This window comes from Rhodamnia argentea, chromosome 1 (genome assembly GCF_020921035.1).
Source record: "Rhodamnia argentea isolate NSW1041297 chromosome 1, ASM2092103v1, whole genome shotgun sequence".
NCBI lineage: Eukaryota > Viridiplantae > Streptophyta > Magnoliopsida > Myrtales > Myrtaceae > Rhodamnia > Rhodamnia argentea.
This window is the reverse complement of record NC_063150.1, coordinates 27,498,197-27,510,131: the sequence shown is the minus strand read 5'-3', so window position 1 is coordinate 27,510,131 and position 11,935 is coordinate 27,498,197. Positions and strand designations below refer to the sequence as shown.

The following is an 11,935-nucleotide window of genomic DNA, read 5'->3' as shown; positions in this document are numbered from 1 at the left end:
CACCATCACCGGCCGTTCCCCGATGCCAGCTCGACATATGGGCCTCTTTGGGTCGTTGTCAAACCAAATGGGTCCAAGTTCACCTCATCAAGCCACATCCACATCCACAAGCCACCTGTGAGCCCATTACTCCTCTCAAAGACCAGCCCATTCCTTCTGGACATTCCTTTTCTTTCCATGTGTTCCCCACCCACGTCCACCAATCCTCAAGCAAGCAACACACGAAATCATCACTACCTTCGAATTGGGTCTTGTATCCCCCTATTGTTTTAGGTTGCTTGGAAGCACAACCTATGTACTCTAAAACTTCTACTAAATGAATGAGAAAAACCGCAGCCAATTCACCAACCGGAAGAGTCAAGTCACCCCAAAAACATGAGCTTGTGCTTGCAGTCGAAGCGTTATCGCTAGCCACGCAGATAAAGCCGAAAAGAACGAAGCAACGGAAAGAAGCAACCTCGCTAGCTAGGTAGCCTGGTCTTACCCTGAGTCCTCTCTTTCTCTCTCTCTCTGCTTGTAGACGTAGTTGTGACTCTGGGTTGCTCAATGCTAGCTACTGGTGAATTGGGTGGACCATTGGGAGGCATGGTGCGTGAGTGTGGACGTGGATGTGGCTCGATGAGGTGAACTTGGACCCATTTGGTTGTGAATTGTTCTTTCTGCTCCTCCTGGTGTGGACAAATGAGCCAAGGCCCATAGGTCGAGCCGGTGTCAGGACCGCAGGCGATCTCGGAGGTTCGTGTGATTGGAATGAGGGCACGGGGATTGGCAGCGGTGTGGAGTTGCATCGAGTTTGTGGGACCCTAACATGACCGCACAGAAAACCAAAGCGACGAGTGTTTTCATGGATCAATTCCTGTCAGAGGTTTATCGATGGCCGTGGAATGTCCATATGGATGCAAAGCGAGCGTGCTGTCCGTCGTACTACCGAGAGAGTGATAGTGTTGAAATCGATTGGCTGGCCTAGCAAATTCCTGTAACTTTCGAGGATGCTGCGATCATAAGGATTTCTATGGGAAGGTTAGGAGGGCGAACCGATAGTGCAACGCGTGTAGTTTCGTGTTCGGGCGGCTTGAAGTTTGGTACCCATCTAGGTTCGTTCCACCTAAGGCAAAGGGAGGAACGAGGGTGACAGAGTTGTTGGCATCTTGCCTTCTGCCGTGCGATCGATTGCGTCCGCGCACTGGTTTCCTTCTTGGGTGCTTAGCTGCATCAGTCCAAAGGCCACAAGAACTTGGTCTGCCGAGGCTTAAAAGAACAAACTACGGGCTTCATTTGTATCCTTGTGGCCACAACAAGACGACAAAAAAAAACCTTTTTTTGTTCTTTTTCTTTTTTTGTGTGGAAATTATCCTCTTCCGATTGCTGATAATACTACACCAGTACAATGAGATACTTTTCAAGGGAGGAGTGTCCAAAAAGTCCTAAACCTTCTACGTTAATGCCGATTCAATCTTAAACCTTTCAATTATGCTAATATAGTCCTAAACATTTTGTATTAGCGCCAATTTAGCTCTAAAAACCTTTCGATTCTGTCAATTTAATCTCAAATCTTTTGCATTGATGTCAATTCAGTCACAAACCTTTTAATTGTACAAATTTAGTCGTGGACCTTTTGTGTTTGTACCAATTTAGTCCTAAGCTTTTTGTGTTCGTGTCAATTGAGTTGATCCGGCTAATTTTGGCCTAAAATCGCTGCTGTGGACGTCATTCTTCCTACGCGGCCCTTGCCGGCATTGACGTGGACACTTTTAAATATATATATATTTATTTTATAATGATTTTTTTTGGGTTTTTTTTCTTTACTTCAAAATTCTTGTTTTGGGACATAGGGCCAGTGACCATCACCAGCATTGGCCAAGGATCGCCAGCCCTCTGGCCAAAAACAAAACAAAGTAAAAAAAATAGAAGAACAAAAAAAAAATACTGAAAAACTAAAAAGTATTTAAGAATATTTTAAAAAAATTGTTCACGTGAGCGCCGGCCATGCCACATAGGACGATCGGTATTCATATCAGCAATTTCAAGCCAAAATAACGGGATGGACCCAATTGTCACAAATGCAAAAGGTTTGAGATTAAACCGATACAATTGAAATGTTTAAGACTGAATTAATATAAATACAAAATGTTTATGATGAGATTGGCACAATAGAAAGATTTATGATTAAATTGGCACAAACGTAAAAGGTGTAGGACTAAATTGACACAATTGAAAGATTTAGAATTGAATTGACACAAATACAAAATGTCAATTTTCGCGCATCAGACTCCGTCTTCCTTCTCAATCCGATTTAAGACCAACCCTTTTAGACGAGGACAATAGGAATTAAAAGGTGAGACCTCTCGCTTCTTGAAGCATAAGATCTCGATCGTTCCTATTACGCATATAAAGAACAACCCTACTTCGAATCCTACACGAGTTTTGTCCCCACTGTGACTCCACAATTAACTAAGTTGTGGAGCCAAATAATAGAATCCATATCATATCACATCAAATGAGGACAAACAAGTCGTCCGAGGGTCGTGGAAGATCCACTAAGGTTTCGACAAGCAGAAGGACAAGAGCATCGGAATAATGCAAAAGATAAAAAGGCAAAAAAGACCAGATGACTTCTGAGTGGATCGTTTTGGAGTCTTCTTAAAAAGTTCCACAAATTCCGCTTGAAAACTTACGAAGAATCCAAGAGGGAAGCAGAAGCGGGAGAGAATCTCCCATGCATGAGGGCATGATTCCACATCTCTTCCTCCCATACCTTTCCTTTCATTTTGTTTTCATTTGGCCCGCCATTCAGGCTCGGTTTGTTCTGCGAAAAATAAATTACTTGAAAAACATTTTTTTAAAAACGATCGCTTGTATTAGTTGAAATAATTAATTAACGGAGAAAGTTTTCATTACCAATAACAATTTATGTCACAATATTTTCTAGGACGATGAAAATACTTTTTGCTTTTTCATGCTTATAAGCCATATAAGCTACCGTTTTTAGGAAAATTTTCAAATTACTCATTTCCCTTATTTTTTTTGGTTTTAAAAATAAGGTTTAATACTACCAAAAATACTAAACCGGTGCACCTGTGATAAATTTATTCAAAACTATTTTTTGACCACAAAAAATCCAAACTGGTATATTTATGACAAATTTACCCCAAACTAGTATAGTTGTGACAAATTTACCCTCCGTTAGTTTCCGTTAAATTTTCCCATCAAATTGCTGAGTTGGATGATACGTATGTAAGGTGTATATGTTACCCTCTATTTATTACAGGTGTATCAATTTGGGATTTTTAATGGTATTATCTCATTTTAACGAAAACTAACATAGGTAAATTTATCACATGTGTGGTAAAAAAATTAGTTTGGGGTGAATTTGTCACGGTTATACTAGTTTAGGGTTTTTAGTGGTTAAAAAAGTAGTTTGGAGTAAATTTGTTATAAGTGTACCATTTTTAGGTTTTTGGTGGTAAAAAAAAAATAATGTTGGACAAATTTATCACATGTGTACAAGTTTGAGGTTTTTCGTGGTATTAACCCAAAAAAATAAAAAAATAAAACTTCATATGTCACGAAATTTAGGAAAATGATGTATTGGATAGTGACCTATGTAGGTATATTATTAAAAAGATTGGGTTTTGTTTGGTTGTGGGGGGGAGGGGGGGGGTTGTTCTATGTTATTGGTCTCATATAATATGAAATTAATACCTTTGGGTAACATCCGTAAAGGTCGTGACCCTACTCTAGTCCTTTCACACATAACCCCAACATCTGATGCATGTGGAGAAGACCTCTTGTGAAAATATTATCTTTCGCGGTCGTTGCTTGTGCGAGACTCTACGTAAATAACGAAATTCTCATTCTAATACAGGAAGCCTTTTCTTTTTTTTCCCTCTCCCTTTAATTTTAGTATTTAGGAACAAAATTTTCCAATAATCAACAAAATGGCGTTAAATCCGGGCCAAAATGGGCAAAATAAAACTAAATGGTAATATGACAATACTTCTGATGCAGAAAACCGTATGATGACATAACTTCTGGAGTAGAGATCCATTTGGTTGCGTAACTTCATTTTTTTTTACCTCCGGACCATTTTTTTTTCCTCTAAAAGTAGTTTTGAAGTCACTTGAAAAAGTGAAAAAAAAAATCACTTCTCTTTAGAAGTGAAAATCGGAAGAAAAAGTAGAAAAATCAACTTTTGGATAAAAGTTGATTTCTAGAACAGAAATGCTACTACGCGCACCCTAAAATGCCATAGAGAATCTAAAATCTAAGTAGTTTGCTTTTGGATTGATGGCTCTAACTTTCGTTTCTCCAAGTACTTCTTTTCACCATAGCGTCACTTTTTTCTTGGAGCTTTTTCCTCTTATTGGGGGAAGGAAGCTTCTCACGTACCTTACTAAAGTCTCATTCAGCCATTTTTGTCCATGAGAAGAAAAGATAAATGAAAATGCCCATGAAAAGCCACATATGACCAAAAGGTCATTAAGACTTAGACATATCCATTCTATTTACAACTTAACAATTGTTTTTTTTTTATAAATGTTTTTCATATAACTCCTAGCACTACTGCCAACGTAATTGGGTGGTTGCCCACAATGTGTTGAATTATTTTTAGATTTTTTTAATGATGATTTAGAGGGAAACGGACAAAAGAAAAATCAAAAGGGTCATTGGATTGATGAGAACAGGGGGAGAATCTTGTGGAATCTTTTCTGCTTGATGAATATGATTCTGTTTGTTTTGTCTTCGGTTTTAGTCTTAACTATGTACCATTGAAATCCCTTCTCGGTCTCCCACACAAACAACCCCGAATTAGACTGCTCCGTACATTCTCGTGGAAGTGGAGTCGCTTGTTTTTTTTATTTAGCAAGAACTAATTAGCTAATTAAATAGGTGTTTGATAAGTTTAATGGAAAGCAGTTGATATGGCGGTCTCCAGCATTGTGGATCTGCTTAATTCAAGGTAAATTAAACGCACCATTTGGCAAGTTGTCTTAGACAAATTCTCGTAATTTTTTATTAGCTGATTATAATAAAGATATCCGACCACAAAGAAAGATTATTATAAAGATAAGTTGTCTGGTTAGAGGTAATGCAATGTAATGCCTAATATTTGATTTTGTTCCCAAGAGTATTTTTTTTTTCCATTTTGGCTTTTCCCCTTAAATTAGAATTAAATGACCCAAAAATTGAATACAATTATGAGACTTTCATCATAAAAATTACCAAAATCAGAAACCCGTCTTCTAGTTGAAGGTAAAAGAACAAAGGATGGATTTTTGGCCTTAGTCTAAAGAGCGGAAATATGTGATTAGAGAGGCAAATAGGAGTTTGGAAAGATTTGAACTCAGGACATTTTGTTTTGATACTATATGAAATTTTGTGGGACTAACACTAACTGTTCTAGAAAAGAAAAGGTAGTCTTTCTTACTTGAATTCCAAAGTGAAAAAAAGAATCAACAACATGACTACTTTAGTCACTTTACAACAGTGATTGGCTTTGGGTGGTGCTATTGATATAGCATAGTGGATCCAACTAAAGTAAAGGGGGCTGCTCCATTTTGATCCAAAAAATGGATTCCCGGATGCTTGCTTCCTCGCTGGAACTGCTGGACCACCTTTCTCGGGCACAATTCAACAACGGCCATCCCATACTAGTCAATTTCTAATGGCAAATGACGCCTAAACTAGCTATATCACGAGATCATTAGGCAGCTAACTTCCACGAATCCAACCCTAAACGCCCTCCCGATTAGAAAAGTATATTAGATTCTATCGTGGTGGTATTAGGTGGCGCAAATCAAGAGTAACCACAAAATAGACTACTGTATAATAAGTAGTTACTGGGTGACGCTGCGTTCTCTTAAAAAAAAAATCTAGTGGTCTCAATCTATTAATAATTCATATCACTGGAAAGAATCAACTGCATTTCATAAATCTTTCAGATCTATGTCACTTTATGAAAATTTTAATAGATCCCGTCAATCAATTAACGGCTCTTTTCACAAATTTCATGTAATCGTGAAATATGATTGACTTAGTCTGATGGACAAAGGATATTACTCAAGAAAGTCTCGAGCTTTTTAGTTTTTTTGCCTTTCTTTTCTCGTGTCTAATTGGTGCTCTTAATGTTCGTAATTATTGGAGCTTTTCTAGTCTCAGCTCATTGGTGGACACAATAGATGAAAGCCGGGGGAGTGTGCTTGCACTAAAAATCCCATCAAATCACACTGCCCTCTTTAGACAGCCAAATGGAAAATTTAAAACCTTGTTTAATTGTGATTATTTCATTTGGTGGTTATAGTATTACCATCTAGGGCTGTGTCTACATCACCATAAGAGCGGACCAAGTCCAAACACACAATTTGTCAGTGATGCTGACTTGGTTCGGCACCGTCACATGCCACATCGCGCAAAAAAGACACAAGAAAGCACAACCTTCATATGACGAATCCTATTTTAATCGGACGTATGCGTATAATGTCTATGTTTATATACAGGGTAAAAACCTTTGACCTCGAAACCTCAAGTCTATCTCCAACAGGATTCTTTGTGTACTTTCTTTTGTATCTGCAGAAAGATGGAGGAGAGCAATAACAACCTCGGGGTGGCCAATAATGCCCCCGGCGACGACGACGGGCGGCTCAAGGAGCAAGACCGGCTGCTTCCGATAGCGAACGTCGGCCGGATCATGAAACAGAACCTGCCGTCGAACGCCAAGGTCTCCAAGGAGGCGAAGGAGACGATGCAGGAGTGCGTGTCGGAGTTCATTAGCTTCGTCACGAGCGAGGCGTCCGACAAGTGCCGGAAGGAGAGGAGGAAGACCGTGAACGGCGACGACATCTGCTGGGCGATGCAAACCCTAGGATTCGATGACTATGCGGGCGCTTTGAGGAGCTACTTGCATAGATATCGGGAAATAGAAGGGGAGAGAGTGAATCAAGAGAAGGCCGCGAGCGGCGGCAGCGAAGGGTTAGTGAGAGATCATCATCACTGGCAAGAGCAATCTTCACATGCGGCTATTGGTCATCAGCATCATAGCGATAACCGAGCGGAAGAAGCTTCGAGTTCGTTCTTGAGTTTTGATGCGTCAGATCAGAGGAGGAATTTCGGCTCTTCTTCGAGGCCACTTTGAAGCTGTTCTTAATTAGTTCCTGCTAATTTTAACAGGATCGCGACTATCTGAGTTGATGAACAAGGTTATTGATTGATTTTTTCATTTTCTTTTTGTCTGGTGTTGTGTCTTGTTTTGGATCCAAAATCTGGTACTGATCAAGAGAGAGCTTGTTGAGTTGAGTTTTGCTTCCGATTCCATAGCTGCTCAAGTGGTCAATTGCCCTCATCTCTCAGCTGGGAAATCCCTGATTGCAAGGGAAAGCTTTGGGGATTTGGCGATTTGCGAATCTGGATCTGGAAAGTTTTGCTAAATGCTCTGATGCTTAGGCTGCTGTTACCAAAGACTTGTGCCCCGGAATCTTTCCCTCATTCAACCCGACTTTGCAGAAGAAGATTCACACACACATAAGGTCAGTAAGTCACTTTCATCCTCATTTTCTCTAGAGCTGAAAAAGAAGAGAGGCATATACATAACCCATAAAATATCTAAATTTACCCATTATACACAATGGGTTGTTCCTGTCTAAAGCATAACTAAGTATTTTTATAGCTAATATATTTCGAGTTCGCTCCTTTTATGCGTGGGGACAAGCCACGAATCGTACTCAGCCGTCACCGGCACTGTATACAATAGTCATGAAGTCCCTGTCTAGGGTTCCATTATTCACAGCAAACTTCGAACTCTCTTGAGCATTCTGTCCTAGTTATATGTTTGACTAGAGGTTAACATATCTCTGTCTGGGGTTAGGGTTTAACCCCCAATCTCTGGGGCCTGTTGGGGGCCACTAATCAACGTTAGTTGGGCAAACGACAAACTCATTGAAGATTAGAATAAGAAAACCAGCATTTATATAAAAACACTCAGCTTGGAAAGAAGAGGACAAGTGAGTTTAATTCCTACATGGGGACATGGGCAATATTTAGATTAATTAGCGAGGTTAGGGTTCCTAGGGTTTCTTCTGTTCATATTATAGCGGATGGTTTCCTCTTAAAGCAAGGCGTATTGTACTTACAGGAATCATTCCAACTGTTGAGAGTTTCTCTTTTCGAACTTGATAAGGGCTGTAGTATTTTTCTGATTTCGAAAAAGGAAAAGAAGAACTAAAGAGCTGGGGTTGCTTGAGCATAAAAAAAATTTGATGATGTCCTAGTTGAACGGGGGACAAAAGGAGAGACCCAAGGAAGGATTAGCCAATCCCACGTTCCTGTCCGTACGGTGTTGCAGAGACTTCCTTGTGGAAAGAATAATTCTTTGATGTGTCTTTTGAGTTTCTTGATGGGTGGAATAATTTGGTGTTTTGTATAGAAGAACGCCAAGACAAATTTTTTTTTTGGTTCTTCCCTCTTTCCCATTGGTTGATTCATGATTTGGTCGAAGCGAATGTCCAATCCAACTTTGGGTTAAAAGTTATTTTCATACAAGAACTTTTTGAGTCGAACTCAACAAAAGAAGGCAGTGGCCACCACTGGCCACCTTTTGGCTTACCATTGACATAGAGAACCATCTCCAAATACCCAGTTTTTTCTAGAAAAGAAGAAAAGCAAAATTCCATCAAGGTGAGTCTAGCTAAGCAGATATTTTATGGGTACGGCATCTGGGTCTCATCACTTAATTAACAATGGATATGTCTTATGTACTTAACCCAATTAATATTGGGATGAATATCATGGGTGTTCACTAGTTAAGCTTTGGCAGTGTTTCTTTCTCAACCTAATTGTACTCAGCGATCACCACTTTGGTAGTTGCTCCGTGCTATTCAAGCCTATTTTCTAGACATCAAAAATCGTGTCATCGGGTGTATCTTTTTCAAAGAGATTCTCGACGATATCCAACTCGCTCTAATCTTATGTGCATATAGGAAGATCATGATTTTTCACCATTTTTGTTTGGACTCGGTGTCGTTAAGTTTTTCCAACAAAAGCATTTTTCAGAAAGTACAAGATGCACAATCTTTTCTATGATGCAAAAGCAAGTGAGTTAGACGCCGAGCGAGAGAGAAAAAGGAGAAATCTTGAAGCTGGTTTTGGCGTGAGATTAATACAATATGGAAAGCTCAATTTGCGAAGCACATATTAAAGTCTAGTAGTGAATGAAAAGTATGCCAAAGTTCAGTGAATATCATTCATAATTGCATGTAGTCCCATAAAATAACACATACTCTAGGCAGCATAAATTAGGCATGGACCCAGCCATGCCCCTGAGCTCTCTGATCTACCGCATAGTGTAAAGTGAATCTTTCCTTTCATATTTTTTAAGGTTACTTCTATTTTTTACTTTAAAATTTTTGTTAATTGTTCGATCCGTACACTTTCACTCATCTTTAAGTTAAACACTCTTGAAATCATTCAAGACTAATAAATATTGACATGTAAAATCGCATTTCCATTATAGATCTTAGGAATTTAAACTTTTCCTTAAGTCGAGATGTAGGCCGAGCTTCTCTCGTCTTGGTCGAGGACTAGGTCGAGGTGTGACTTTGAGGCCAAAATCTCACGCGAAAACTATTTGGTCGAATATCATGATACATTACTTGGTCGAAGTGCTGTGCTTCCTTAACAAAATCCATGTGCAGTCATCGGATCACACGACTTAAACACTAACTTTCTGTTTCAAGCCAACCTTAATAAATGAAAAGATAGAACAAGCACTTCAAATTTTGGAGAAGACAACAGTTTGGGAGCAGGAGATAACTGTAGGATACTTTGCAGTTATTATTTTCACTTTGTTGGTCCGCTGGAAAATTTTTAAATAGATAGATAGACAAGCACCTTCCTAACTGATGGAGCTGTCATTTTCAACATTTTGATAACTGGATTTCAAGCAAGCGGCACGAGCGCTGGTCAGATTACTTGTAATTGCTCCTAGTTTATAATTATTGTGAACAAGATCAAAATGTTCTTTACTAGTTCTCATGGGTAGCCCAATCAAACGGTTAGGTCGGGTCGGACTTGTGTCGGGTCATAAATGATCCGACCTAAATAGACCCATTTAATCCGCTTATGACCATTTAGTGTAATGAAAATTTAATCAAGCATATCCGACTCCAATCCATGTTATTAAAATATTTTTATATTTAATCCAATCCAAGAAAAATCATATCCAAACTGAGGTGAGAGTGTGAAGTGAGTGATCGCAATATTGAGTGAGGTCAAAAGAGTATGAAGAGAGAGTTATACACGTGATTTCTATTTAAGTAAGTTGTAGATCCATTTATGACTAATTTACGATCCATTTATAAGCTATTTAAAACTAATATTGTGGTTAAACCCAATTATAACCCATCTATTGAGTATAACGAATTCCTTTAACAACTCAACCCATCATAAATTGATTAAGAAATGAGTTTATGACCCATTTTGACAGGTTTACTAATGGGCGATTGTCTTTTAAAGTGGAGAAAGTGACTAGATATAAAGATGTGCTTAATTATGATTATGCCATCAGATTTTTACTCTCCGTTATATAATATAGGTGTAATTAGGGAAGGCTAAATAAGTGACACAAAATGATGTAAAAAAATATAGATTGATAGATGGATATTAGCAAAAAGAGCACAAAAATTTATGAATATGTAAAGTGATTATGTTTGCAGACATGAATCATTCTAGAAGATGAGACTGATTAACTACAATAATTCAACAATTCGGAAATGCGTGAAATTTGTAATTATAGAGAAGATGCTCGAAAAGTTGGTCGTTTAGCGAACAAATTTTAGATGGAAATAAGATAAGCGTATATTAACACCGTAAGTCATATATATCTCAACTTTTCAAGTTTTCCATTTTCCCGTCATAACGACAACCTATTATAGTTCAATTTAGTATATTTATATATAGGATGGACAATTATAAGATTTTTCCAAAAAGCTGAGATGGAAATCTGATTTAAAGCTTGGTTTGTGTATAGTATATAGATATAGAGGCATAGCATAGATAAATTTTGTGTTGAAATTTGTTTGTAAAACAAACAAAAAATGCCTTTTCAGAATCCCACGGACGAAAGATGGAAGAGTGCAAGATACTTTATTAGTTAGAGACTATTATAGTATTTCAAATAGAGAAATGAGCAAGTGGGTTAGACTCTACTATACATTTTCGTATTTTTTAAAAGATATACAGCTATTGTTTCTCAAGAGAGTTCTTGGAGAAATATCAAAATTGCTATATGATATTCTCATTCCGAGACTCTATTATATTGGTGGGTCAAATAATTCCTTAAAGAGAGCGTTATCACGCCTCGGAGTATGATTTCATGTGTTCTCATTCGTTCACATATTTCCCAACATTTTGTTGAAATATATGGCAAGAAACATGTTCATGCATTTGGCTGTATTTTGCAGAAAATATAGAAGTCATTTTTCAATATCTATTGTAGAAAAATTATGAAACACACATTTGAAGAAAATTCTCGGGAAAAACCTTAGGTCCGACTTAGGGGGATCCATGTCCGGCAATTAGGGTCTCAAGCCCAACCTAGGGAGACCCAGGATCAGCCCTTGCGATTCTTGGCTTGGGCGTTGAGGTCCTGAGCACAGCTACTGTGGACTAGGCTCGACCGGTGTGTCGAGCCCATTCACCGGGTCTCGGGGAACCGAGCCCGAGTGCTTGGGACTTGAGTTTTCAGGTCGACCTTTCAGGAGCATTGTGACATCTGAAAATTCCTACATCAATTAATAATACCTTAAAAGAAAGAAGACGATAAATGTCACAAGTGGAATTCCAGTTGGGTTACAATGTTGCAGTGTGCGGAAGATTCAAAATGTATTTTTCATGTACGTAGTTTTTTGAAAGGGATTCCATTAGGGTTAAAAACATAAATATT

At 38.4% G+C, this 11,935-nt stretch overlaps 1 protein-coding gene across 1 annotated transcript; it reads left to right on the top strand.

Moving 5' to 3' along the window:
- The first annotated feature begins 6,530 nt into the window (after positions 1-6,530).
- On the top strand, positions 6,531-7,287 carry LOC115751807 (nuclear transcription factor Y subunit B-4-like). The gene has a single exon (XM_030689815.2). It carries the CDS (start codon positions 6,578-6,580, stop codon positions 7,130-7,132), a length of 555 nt encoding a protein of 184 aa, XP_030545675.1. The 5' UTR covers positions 6,531-6,577; the 3' UTR covers positions 7,133-7,287.
- Positions 7,288-11,935: the final 4,648 nt, after the last annotated feature.

Excerpts from the sequence above, each read along its gene's own strand:
- LOC115751807 (XM_030689815.2), top strand. The coding sequence starts at position 6,578 with ATGGAGGAGAGCAATAACAACCTCGGGGTGGCCAATAATGCCCCCGGC.